The sequence below is a fragment of the Centropristis striata genome, chromosome 20 (genome assembly GCF_030273125.1).
Source record: "Centropristis striata isolate RG_2023a ecotype Rhode Island chromosome 20, C.striata_1.0, whole genome shotgun sequence".
Lineage (NCBI taxonomy): Eukaryota > Metazoa > Chordata > Actinopteri > Perciformes > Serranidae > Centropristis > Centropristis striata.
Window position 1 is genome coordinate 15034361 of NC_081536.1, and position 13594 is coordinate 15047954.

Consider the following 13594-nt stretch of genomic DNA (forward strand, 5'->3'; position numbering starts at 1 on the left):
ACAAAGCACGGGGCTCTTCCTATCCGTACATCTGGTGAGAGCTGCCACCATCCACGCTTTCATGACACAGATCTGTCCTTGGCATCATAAACAGGGGGTAAAGATGGTCACTGCTGACCTGTTGTGCTACTATACCTGTGGTCAACCCATCACAGGTGTCTTGCAATGTGAAGACAGTGATAAATGTCTCGGGCATAAGAGATGTGATGAGAAAAGTGGGGTTTATTTTGAAAACCAGGCTCCAGATAAAGCGTTGGTTCTAGTTTAAGCTACTTCACACACAGTCAGTCAGGAAAAATGGAGTCAAATTAACTGTAAACTGCAAATTCAGAATGCTAAAATACAAAGTTGAGATGTTAATATAAATCTTGATAATAACAAAAAATATTATCAAGAAAACCATGGACATGGCTAGATATCAGCTCTAAAAATTAAACTCTTATGAGCTAGTTTTGTTGTTATCATTATATTTGTCCAAACAAATGTACCTTTAGGTGTACCAGGCATTAAAATGAACAAGAAATTAGAGAAAACAAGGGTGGTCTAATAATTTTTTCCATGACTGTATATGAACTGTTTTTCACCTTTTTTGTTTTGTTTTTTGTTTTGTTTTAGGATTTCATGTGTGTTGGATCTATTGGCAGAAAAAATAAATACATTCATAAATGATAATATATATATATATATATATATATATATATAGTTTATTTATTTATAGTATAAACAAAAAGTAATTACATATAAACGAATAATAATAATAATAATAATAATAATTGTTATTATTATTTCTTATTATATTATTCAATTATTTTGTTAAATTTAAGTGTATTATTTGTTATTATACATGCTTTTATGATTATTATATAATCTGATTTACAATGGACTGCCAGGACTTTTTACTACAACCCCAGCTGAAGATCTGCTACAAATGCAGGTGGTGGCCTGCATAATAGCTTTAAAATAAGTATTTTTTAGTTGATGCAATGTATTCTTCCTAGACTGCAGTGTTTGATCTTTAGGAGTTGCTAGACAATTACATCAACTGACTACACTGGGTCAATATGGGGCCTAATCAATGTCTAGTATCAACAGATCAAGGATGCTTCTTCTTGTATATGTGCTCTGTGCTCCCACGCATATATTCAGATCAGAGTTAACCTAGATTACTCCGATTTATTCCCACTATCAACACATCATACAGATGAGATGAGATCAATAAGAATAGATAACATAACTTCATCTCACTCCCAAGGCCTATAGATTCCCACTCTCTGTAGCTGTTAGGGTTATGACTTGTACATGATTTATATAATCCGTGGGCCCAGGTTTTGATTGAATGTAAGATAAGTAAGATTGTGTTTCTTCTTGTTTACTTTGAAGAATATCTGTTCAGATGTATGTAAAAAACACCCAACTGAAAAGGTTATAAGTCCATAGTTTGTTCTTTTTTCTTTACCTTTATGGTTCTTGGCATCTCTGGATCCTCGGGGTAGAGGAGTGTATGGTAGTGGGCGACCCTCAGATCCAACCTCATGAGGTGGCTAGGATAAGGAGACAAACAAATAGAATGAATGCATAAAAGAAAAAAAAGAGGTTTGACACATTTTAAAATATCACACTAGCTGACCGTGAGTGTCATAAATCCCTCTGGATTGGTGCAGGAAATGTTGGAAACACTGCTCCTGTTTTATGACATAACGTGGCAGGTCATGTTTTATTACTTCGCACGTGATGTGGAACTTCACTCCTGTCTTTGATGATCTGATCTACGACCTGGTTAGGGAGGAGAGGTCTTAACCTTCACTCAGCCGTGACCTCCTGCAGTGGTCAACAAAAGGGTAGACGTCACTCACTCTGAGCAGCCAAATGTAGCATCGTTATGTGAGGGTGGTCCTCTGAACTGGAAGGAAATGCAATATGCACTGAATAAATCTTAATCCTTAAATGTGAGGTAAATATGAGCATGGCTTCCTGGCTGTGAAACTATAGAGAGAGAGAGAGCTATTGATTGTGAGCAAAGCCAGAGGTTCAGGCTAAACAAGTGTGACAAATGCTGCTTTAAGACAAAGAGAAAACAGAGGCCGGAATCTCAGAGCATGTTCCCAAACAGGTCAAGAGTTTCTGTGTTGTTGTTCTTTTGTGCACTTTCAAGGTCCAAAACATCCTCTTCCTTACCATAGCCTTTTAGCTAGTGAAGCAGGCAGTTTATCATGACACAGCGATATCCGATGCCTTTGCAGAAATACTTTCCTTTCCTGCAGGAAGGAATTCACTGGGTCTTTAATCATAGCAAGAGACTCAACTGACAAATACATATTAGAGATGGTTTGGAGCTGCATTTTTCCCACTTTTATTGTTGTTCCTCTACATGCCCATGCATAACCTTGAGGAATGGAATGGTCTGCACTGTTAAATGGAACCATATTCTTCATGGGCAAAGAGAGCACTGTGAATTGAAAACGATCACATAATGTGCTTTCAGATAGCATCTCTGAAAGGCATTAGGGTCTGGCCAGCATGTGTGTCACATTACACCAAAGAGAAAAATGGCAAAATAAGCCTATTTTGAGACCTTACTACATATATGCTGGCGGACCATGCTTTTGAAAGAAACAGCTTGGAATAGAAATATTGTTTTGACAGCAGACCTGCTGCCTCTAGAGTGGCTGAAACCTGTTTAGAAATATCACAGATCACTCCCTGCTTGTGCGCTGTACTTGTATGGAATGTGTAATACAAGAAGTAAAACAACCCGGAATAAGAACATACTGTGCTCAGTAAGAAACGACACCTCCCATTTGAGGAAAAACAATCAGGTATTCATAGTCAGTTGTGTTTTTAACTGCAGCAACTCACAAAATGGATATTGAAATGTGCCACAGAGATCCTGAAAAAAAAATCTACCAACAATTTTATCTACAAAAAAGTCTCTTTATTGGCCTAATTTTGCATTCTGCCACTTGGTTTTGAGGGTATAATTGATATTGGCTGTCATAATGAACACACAAAGAGCCTGTCTATGACAATTATTATTATGAGCCAACAGAGCAACTCAAGCGTTAAGATAGGAATTGTGAGCCCTCTCTATTTGATCTACCTCCGTGCTCTTCTGAGCCACCGTGCTGTTGCGCCCCTGCTTGCCTCATTTCCTGGCCTGCTTGAAAGATCACAAGCATGGGCCTCTTCTGGCCTGCTTGGCCCCCAAAAGCCCCTCCTAATCCTGCTGCTTGCTCACAATTAATCTTCCTAGTTGCCACATTATTAACAGCACCACCCACAGACTGTGTTAGGCGGAGAAGAAGGAGAGGGAGGACTGCTGGGGTTATAGCTGCATACTGGATAAAGCCTTGGGCTGGTTTTGGTCCTATGGGATGTCAGTCACTTTGCTTTCAGTATCACCACCCACCCAGTCCCCGCACTATGCATGACACCACCACTTCACCTCCTCAGTATCATGCCTGCTGATCAAACACCCAAGCCATTCAACATCTGTGGTTGTCACTTCCCGTCCTATCCAGCACAAGCGTTTTACCCCACCCACAGAGCATCAATCAGCCAGCTCTCCCATGTCCTGATCCTCCCTTTTCTCCTCTCAGACCTTCCTCCGTACCCCTCCACATCTGCACTCTTTCACTTTAGTCAATGGCCTGTCCACAGGATGAGAAGGCAGCAATAATGAGAAAGCATGTGGAACAAATGTGGAAATATTTATGTTGTACTTAAAAAGACTCCTGGACTGATGATTAAGATTATTTAAATATATTATAGATGTACTATTCAGATGGGTTACAAACATGTTTTCACAGCTCTATGTGATGTTTTTGACACTTGTTTACTATAAAATTGTGTATTAAAATTAATAAAAATCCAAAGACTGACATAGTGAATGTCATTTAGCTGTTTTTTTACTATTAGACTGCTAGACTTATTGCTCCAGATAAAAATACAAAAGCTAATGATTGTCTCATGATGTCCTCACCCAAGTTTGCAAAACAATTGCTCCAACTCTTTTATTCCCCCTTTTCTGTCTCCTTTCTTTCTCTCCACGTCTCCCTCCTTGCTTTATCCAGCTGTACCTACACTGAACAGAGGGAGGTGCTGCTGTGTCGTGTATTTAAGATGCTCCTGGACCCCCTTTTCCTCTCTCTCCCCCGCTCTCAGTCTCTCTGCTGTCCAGATTAGTCTGCTCATCAAGCTGAGCATTGTTTTAATTTGCTGGGCCCGGGGCATATGCTGAGTGTTCACATCATTATTGTCTCTGTGCAATGTGAGTTATCACCACAGCTTATGATAATGCGGCACAAATTTACAGGCTGGGGAGCACCATGGATTCTGTGATAATAAAGGGTGGACAGAGGGGAGTGGAAATAGGGAGAGAGAAAGGGGGAAAAAAGTGTGTGTATGTGTGTGTGTGAGAGGGAGAGAAAAGGGTGGTGGCAGAGAGAGGAAGCTCTGTTGGATGTCATTATGAAAGATGATTCCCGTACTGGATAATACATCACACCAATGCTGTCTGTCTTCTCCGTTTCTGTGTTGTTATGCGAATAAATGCTGATAAACCCAGAGGCAATAGTGATTATTACTTCCAACATATCACCACGACAGAGAGGGGAGCAGGAAGAGAGAGACAGCAGAGGGATGGAAAAGACAAGAAAAACGAAACACAAAGAGAGCCACATGGAGCACATAACCACCTCCACAGTGGGGTTCCTGAAAATATGAGATACCCAAAAAGTGAGTCGGGGAAGGTTGACGCATATTGAGGTGTTTTTCAGATGCAACTGCAACAAAGTTTACAAAGTTTTGCAAGCTTGGCTGTCGATTTCAAATCTTGATGGGTGTTATATTACAGTACATTACGCTGACATCAACTGATCTGGAAGATTTCACTAGAATGTGATTATGATGTTGGCTGCCACAGTGTTATGTACAAAATAAAGTAACTATGCACTATGTTATAAAAACTGCTTTCCTCTTGCAGCCGAGGTCTCACCCTGACCGACTCATCCTGACACAGGTGGTTCCTGCCTTGCCTTACCTCACCTCCCTCCTTAAGACTGACCAGCAATACAATCTAATTACAGCCGCGCTACAGAGGGAGACCAGTGTAAACACCAGCCCTTTTTATCTCCTTATACATCTGGACAAGTAGACAAAGTGCTAAAAGGAAATAAATGTGGCCTGACAGCCACATCAAAGAGTTCAGCCAGAGGCTTACTGCTACTTAGGGCACAGGAATGTTGTTGCTAAGCATCAGCCCGCAACCTATCAGGGTGCAAAGAGGGCCCTGTCCTGCCTTGGAGAGGGAAAAGGGGAAAAAGAGAGAGACGAAGAGGAGAGGGAGGGAGGGAGGGTGAGGGGAGGGGGGCTGACATTGAGGGGAGGCTAGGGACTCAAGGAGATTTTTGTAGCTTAAAGCAATTGTTGGAAGAAACAAGCCTTCTGTTTTGTTTTCTCTTGACACCATTTCTGCTTTTTGTGCTTGCAAAAGACATGTATAAAAATGTCTTTTGATATGTTTTCTCTTTGGGTCTATATCAAAATATTTCTTTTGTGTCTGCGCATGGAACTTTTTTCCTAGTCTTGTCTCTGTAAACTGGTGCTGCTTTCTGATCATGTTAGAGATCAGAGGAGACACAACTTGTGAACTTATTTGAGTCAACATTTAATGCTGGCATGACACGTTTATTTCTTCACTAGATAGAATTTTTTATGATCCTCGTGTCATACTTCTGAAGTTCAGAGTTACGAACAATGCAACACTTTTAGAAATAAACAATGAAAAAACAAATAAGTAGCACTGGCTTGCAGCGTCTTACAGCATGTAATGGCAATGATGAAAGAAATCATGAAAGAAAGGTTCTTAATTCACTAGCTGAGACTAAATCTACCCTGAATTTACATGTAAACAAAGACTTTTGTGCACAATTTAGAAGGCTAATATTATGGTGCACTTATCCACAAATATTATATTTGCATTAATTATATAGCTAGGAAAAATGTTGAGGCAAAATCATTTTAATAAATATTTTGCCAGCAATAACCACAACTGGCATGGTGAAAGGTAGAACGCCAGTTTAAAAAGGTTTAAATATTTTCTTCTTTTAAAAAAATATCTGACCTTAATGATCATGGCTTAGGGGAGAGGAGAAAACAATATAACATGTTTTAAATTGCAGTTGTGTGCATGAAAAGCATTAATTCTGTTTTCTTAGGTAATAGCAGGGGGAAGAACATTTGATGTAATGGTGCCTGCACTTGTGGGTAGTACAGCAGTCTTTTGCTCAGCAGGAAGACTGCTGAGCGTGTGTTTAATGATTTACCAGTTCTACTCCAATGAACTTGCTCTGAGTAAATGTATCATATGATCACTGATCACAAGAGCAACTGTTCTGATGTTTCGCTCGGGGCACCGGGCACACGGAGCGAACCAGCAACAGTGAGCGTTGCCGTTTTGTGTACGGCTAAGCGTCAGACAGGCAAAGGTTGAGTGCTGCTGGACGTTAATCATCCATAGCGATGACTCATAGATGGTAATAAGGCTGTATTTGTTTTCGGGTTGAAATTTAAAAAGTCATTCGACCTTTACTCTGAGTGTCTTGCAGAATAAGTGTAGGTGATTCAAAACAGAAATGTAAGCCAGGTATGCAGTACAATTAGCTTGAGGCTATTTCTTATTTTTGTCTAGTATGACCTTTCCATTGGCATGGATTCTGCAGCCAAAAAAGTTACAAAGACAAAAAAAAAAACAAGCAGGAAATGCTGTATAGTTAAAACAATGATTAAGTGTCTTATTCAAACGTTTACACAAAACATAACTGATTGTTTCATATATTTTCATAAGTACAAACAATTTCTTTTATCTCTAAAACAGGAGAAAAAAAGGAGGATGTGAACGTTCTGATCTACCTGTGACAAAAATCATCTTTGTCAGAGTTTTGCCTTATTTAACTGGTTCGAAAAGAAATATTTTCATCTTTCCTACACAAACACACACACATGTACACAAAACCACAGCAACTAAGGAGTGTGACATATCATGAGGCTTTCTGTTCTGATTAGGGGCTGTAGCTAACGTCAGGGCTGTTTTCTAGAGTGTAGGATGTTTAATAATTGAAGACACTGGGAGCGGGCCTGTCACACCGGCTTGTCTAGAATGTTTCCTATGCAATTAGACGCCGAGAGACATTTGAAGAGGACCCACAAAAAGAGCCACAAAAAAGTGACATGTGAACTTAAAGGAAATTAGCTCTTCACACGAGTGAAATGTGAAGGTTACTTAGCAATGCTTAACTCAGACTGCGGCTGTGTGAAGTGTGTGTTTGACTCAGCCTCGCTACGAAGACTGCGATTTTCTTTACTTTGAGCCGGCTTCAGTCAGTAAGATCACAGAGGGAATGAAAACTAATTTTGACTCAAGGCATACGGGAAGAAAAAAGAGGAAAAAAAACCTGAGATATGTCGAAATAATGAGATCTCTTGATGTTTTCTGGGAAGATATGGGATGATGCAGACAGATGCACAACTCACATCTTCACCCAAGGACACATACACACACACAGAGACACACACGCAGCCGTGGAACATTTAACCACAACTTCAAAACACACAGCTTTGCATGTGTGCATGCGCTCACATTAAAAAGCGCATACACCGAGTTTAAAATTATTTGAATGCACGAAACACTAATGCACATGTACTTACATGCTCACTTCTATTCAACACAAGCTGATTTGTTAATTAGTACAGATGCAGACTTGTATGATGCAAAACCACAGTTATGGAAATCTCTGACCACAACTCATGCAAAATGTTCAACTGGCTCTTTGTTTGTGTTTTTTGCACCTAATTCTTTTAGCATGGAAAGTTCACTAAAACATATAAAATGATGAAAAAAAGATACCTTTTTATTTCCATTTGAAAATATTACATGAAAAACTGTAAACACAAATGATTAATATGCTCCTATCCATCTCTACTCGCCTCCAATCCCCGACAACCTTTTGAGAGAAATTTCCCCCATCCACATCTCTGAGTTCCACGTTGCAATGATAACACTGTCATCTTCCACACCTATCATAAGTCACAGGCAAACGACCCAGATCCTCCGTCGCGAGACAGAACCCTCTGCGGGCCTGTAAGCTGTATCATTACACCATGTCATCTTTATGGCACGGAGCAAAGCCCAGCTCTCTAATTACACTCTGCCTACTCCATTTACCCAGACAGGGACAGAGCAGCAGGCAAACAATGCATTAAAAATGGAGTGCTTCCCCCTGCTCTATGGATGCCCGTGTTGTTCTGCCGGTGGCCGTCGTTGTCCCCTGGTTGTTGTTGTTGTTGTTTCTCTAAAAGCTGTGCAGGGGAGATAGCAGAGGGCCCACGCCACCGTGTCTTCCCCTCCTCGACTTCCCCACCTCCCCTCTTCTTCAACCCTTCCCTCAGAAGGACTTATGAAGGTGAGTGGCTGTGTGACAGGCCAGGAATAAAAGAGACAAACCAGGGATAAAAATTAAATAAAAAGTAGCTGTCTTAAACAGTAATTGCACTCCTTTGCTGAGCATGCTTTCAGATATATAAACCTGATTTACTGTCGGCGTTGCTGCCACAAATCAGAGGGCCCTCTGAGAAACACTCGTGCTATGAAATTGTTTAATCTCATCAAGTTCTGCTTTCACAGCAGGCCATAAATCACATAGTCTTTGTTATCATAGACCTCCATGAGCGCCTCTGAGGCAGGCAATGGATCGTGGGTATATATAATCTTGACTGTGCAAACAGCAGGGTCTGAGCAGCCTGAAATACTTTCATATTAGCCGCGGTGCAGCTGGCGGAACACAAGCACCCTGATGGATATCTCATTTCCTGCGCTCTGCATCTATTTCGAGCAAATTATTACTGCATAAATTTCTTGTCAACAGAAACGGCCAATTAATTAAGTTAAAAATGCACTCGTGATCACATCTACACACCAAACAGGAGAGCCGGGGCAATTTTCCACTAAGTGAATTTACCGCAGGGGTCACTGTAATGAATGATTTTAAACTTTGTCATAAAGTCGCAGACAGGCCAATATCTACACAGGAGCTGCGGCGCGGGCTAACCCGCGACATATTTACATAAAGTTTATTTATGTGAAAATGCTGGAGGACGACAGCGGGGGCGAGGAAATAAAGTTTACAACTACAAAACAAAATGTCCGCCAACCTCTGCCTTTCTAGTATTTCATCAAAGACGTGCATGTAGGATTGGATAGAGATCATAGAAGCACCTTTCGCCATTTAAAGATACAAAATATACACATTTAACAGAGCTCGCAATCTGAATGAATTATTCATAATGTATGAGAGATTGGGTGTTTGTGGGGGTGGGGGTGGTGGTGGTTGTTTATTCAGCTTGGGCCGTTTATCAGACAGTGAGGATCCCACGGCGGGGATGAGCTCGGAGATTTATCTGTGTTTGGGCTCCAAAGCAGATAAATCAAGGGGTGTAATCATGCTCTGAGTGGCCCAGCTGTGACCCCGTAGTGAACTAATGACACAGGGATATCTAAGCCCCTTTTCCTGTTCCTGGGTTAGGCCCTTAGGTTAGTCCCCTGTCAGACAGCGAGCTAAAGAAAGGCACGGCTGCACACAGAAACCAAGAGGAAACTTAAGGCCCTTCATGTCCCTTTGTCCTGTTTACACAACACCACCAAGCCGGACTGCTCACCCACTACTAAAAATAACAGTGTTGGAGCAAAGGAACAGCAGAGGGCTACTGTATAACAATGTTTGTTCAAACAATAGCAATGAGTATCGATTGCAAGTATACACGTAGCGAGTTCACAAGCTGCTATTCACAACAGTCCATGTAAAAGATACTGCTGTTTGGCTGAGGATGTCTCCCATTCCCTCCCAGAGCAAAGGCTTTCTCCTGTACTGAGCCTGCTCTGATTTATCATGTCTTCTGCTAGCAGGCTGTCCGCTGATTAAGCCAGTGGAACTTTGTTTCACTCTCCTCTCTCTTTAATCTGTCTCTCAGCGAGATAAATTAGCCAGTGCCGTGCCAGCTCCTGCTCTCTTTACCTCCCTCCCTCCGTCTCTTCCTCTCTCTCTCTCTGCTTTTCTCTCTGTTTATCTTTTCTGTCTGTCACACATTGAGAAGAGAGCAGACACATCTGCTCCTACGCTGCTGCAGAAGATAGGGCTGGGCTACATCCCCGGTCAGATTTAGCTAAGAGTGTCTGTGAGTGCGAACGAGAGAATGAGTGTGTTTTTCCTCTCTTTTTCTCTCCTTGACAACATTCTGTCAAACAATCTCCCTCTCCTTGGCCCAGCTTTTGCTCTTTGTTGTTAGCTAATAAATCAGGGAGTATTTATGATCTGCAATCCCTATTCTTAGTCTTTTAATGGCGACACGTTTGTGGGTGAATTAAAGCAGGGTTTTATTCACTAGGCTGTGGGCCAAAGTGAGGCCTGGGTGCCTCTGCCTGTGAATGTTTTCCCTTCTCCACTCTTGCCCGGGTGGTAAATCACACTCATTGTCAGCCAGTGCTAAGTTAGTGTGCGTCATTGGGGAGAGCAGGAAGCACTGGGCATAATTCTGTCCATCAGTTTAATTTATTGTATCGGTAGCTTTGTAATCTCCACCCCATAAATTACAGGGGCTGACAGACAAGAATTTGGTTTTAGAGGCAGTGTTCATCAGGATTTTGGCCGCCTATGGACCTCATTTCTCTCTCTGCTTTCTGCTCTCTCATATTCAAAAAATGTCCTAGTGTGAGGATGCAGAGTTATTTCCTACCTATATTTCTTATTAGACTGCAGCTGTAAAATTTTGTCAGGTTATCATTTACATTAAAGACTAAAAGAGGAAGAAAGACAATGCAGGAAAAGAAAGAGAGGGAAGAGGGGGTTCAAGGACATGACCTTGTTTGCAGGTTTTATTTCAGGTGAAATATAAAGTCTAATACAAGGGCACTGCTGCAGCATCTGCTTTGCAGATAGTGCACTTGGCTCCCCTTCCATGCAAGTGAATATAAATCAGGCGAGGCATCTCAATGCTAGGCCTGACTTCTAGAGGCCAACAAATCTTTAACATGAGATTAAGGCCTCAGTGGAGTCATCTATCTCTGGGTGATGGAGGAAAATATCAGAGCACTCTATGGGCAATATGGTTTCACTGAGTCAGGACTGATGTGTACTAGAATGTACAGAATGCCATGTGTAATGGTCCGACAATTCATTATTCGCACACAGTGAATTACTTCCTGCAGCGAGAATGGTTGCTAACAGAAAAAGCATTAGCTAATTATTTGGAGAGAAAAAACGACATTTACTAACATTAAATAAGAAATCTGTATAGAAATAAATATAACACATTTTTCTTCAAACAAAATGAGGACAATACGACTAGAAATATAATTACCCTCTTTTTATATTCTACAGCTAGTAAACAAGACAGAAAAAACAGACCTAGACTGAACATAAGACATGTGTTATGGGTATTTTCATTTAATTGTAGTAAATGTAAATGGTGTCAGCTGCTGTGTGTCGACAACAAAGAAAGCAGACCAAAGCAAAGCTGCCAATTACCCTATAAAACATGCATATCTTCCAAAGCATGGGTCTCCTTTGTGGGTTTAACCTACCAAAGGCAACGGGCGGTTTACAAGATGCTCGCTCAGTGGATACAATTGTGCTTAGCATAAAAGGGAACACAGACTGTGAAGACCTAACAATGAACCATATCTCCCTGTAGCCTTTTCAACGCGCTGCATTTACATATCAAGCCACTAGCCTGATATGTAAACACATTCCATCAGATGCCGCCATCGCAGCCAATGAGAGCCATTTCAATCCCCCTATAGCTCGCACACTGTGTAGCATTAGACAAAGGGAAAGGGGCCTGAAAGAGACATCTCATGTCATCACCCAAGAGAGATAATGGAATTGTTATACATCCTTGATCACAGACACTCTCACGGCATCTTGCTCTCTTTTTCACTCATTCTTTGTCTCAGTGCTCTTAAAGTCTCTCTATCGCTCTTCCTCTCTCACAAATGCACACACACACACACACACACACACACACACACACACACACAGACACAGACACAGACACAGACACAGACACAGACACACACAGACACAGACACACACACACGAGTAAAAATTCCAGCACACTTCAGTGCGATAGCTCCTCTTCTCTTTCAGGGTTTCATCTCAATAGCTTTTTTATCTGAGGACTTCAATTTGCAAGCCTAGCTGGAAGGCAGCTCCTCCTGATATGTTAATTGCAGGGTACTTAAGCGCTAAAAGATTAACATAAAACCCTTTGGAAACAAGCTAATAGTTTATGATAATTCGTGCATGGCCTTTGTCTGTCTATCATTACATTGCCTCTAGCGGTAATTTTATCAAGGGGCTGTAAAATATCATTTAAGCAAGTTCACTTTCAGATAATTAATAGTAGAAACTGTATTATTCAATTGAGCCACACTGGCACCATTAACAATATGGCAACTAAGCTATAATTAAAGTATTTTATTTTATTAACCTATTCATAACGTTGTGCAAATGATGACACAGAAAGGCGCTTTTTTTTTTGTTCTCTCTCTCGCCGAAGCACTGTCACCAGGGCAATTACAGCAACACAGGCTTGTCTCCTCAGTTAACGGAGCTGATTGAAGCTTTTGAATTAGCAGGTGGGTGCACGGCTAGCATACCTCCCACACGGGGATACGACACACATGCAGGAGACTTGCACACCAGCGAGAGGAATCTGCTGAATTGACAGATTGGAATTTGTGCTGTTTGCCAGGGCCGAGAGATTTAGATTGAGACAAAGGTTTTAACCTGGATTTGAACCTGCACCAGGTGAGATGAAAAGATTCCAAGTGAAGATCACAGCAGAACGATCTCACTCAGAGACACCTTGAGGCTCAGAATTTGAAATAATGCCATGTGTATACTAAGGGGTGTGCAGGGACGGTTGGTATGTTGATTAAAAAAATTACCAAGCAGCTATTAGTTGTAAAAAAAACTCTACTACCAATCCAAAGCAGTGACTTCTTTCATAGAAATTTAAAGCATGACTGTGGTCGATGGTGTGTGTAACGGCGGAGGCAGGCATGCTTGCACAATGCATGTACACTGTGCTTGTGTGTGAATGTATCTGTGTTTGATAGAGACACATTTGCCCCGTCACACACATGCACGTGAACAAACACACACACACACACACACACACACACACACACACACTTTCTCTTTCAGACACACCATCCCTCTCATGAATAATACAAAAACTCCTTTCACCAAACAGCTCAAATAGCTATTCATTCATCTGCATACCTGGAGCCTTGCAAAATGATTGGCCCACCATTACCACTGGAAAAAAAAAAGACAGAAATGTTCCCCAAACAATTTGCTTCAAAATGAGACAGGAATGATTCTGTTCTTTTCAACGACAGAGACAGGGCCCTATGCATAATGATGTTAGCGTAATGGGGTGACAGATAGACTGGGAGACCATGACATTAGCATGAGAAACGCGCCAGTGAGCAGCCGCTCAACTGTGGTCTCAGAGGGCCCTCAGACATACACTCTGA

At 41.4% G+C, this 13594-nt stretch overlaps 1 protein-coding gene across 1 annotated transcript in view; it reads right to left on the reverse strand.

The window, feature by feature from the left end:
- lrmda (leucine rich melanocyte differentiation associated) overlaps positions 1 to 13594 on the reverse strand; it is a 215992-nt gene that overhangs the window by 24887 nt on the left and 177511 nt on the right. The window contains exon 6 of the mRNA XM_059358831.1: positions 1457 to 1541. Coding sequence (XP_059214814.1) covers positions 1457 to 1541 — 85 coding nt within the window. The remainder of the gene's footprint in view (positions 1 to 1456; positions 1542 to 13594) is intronic.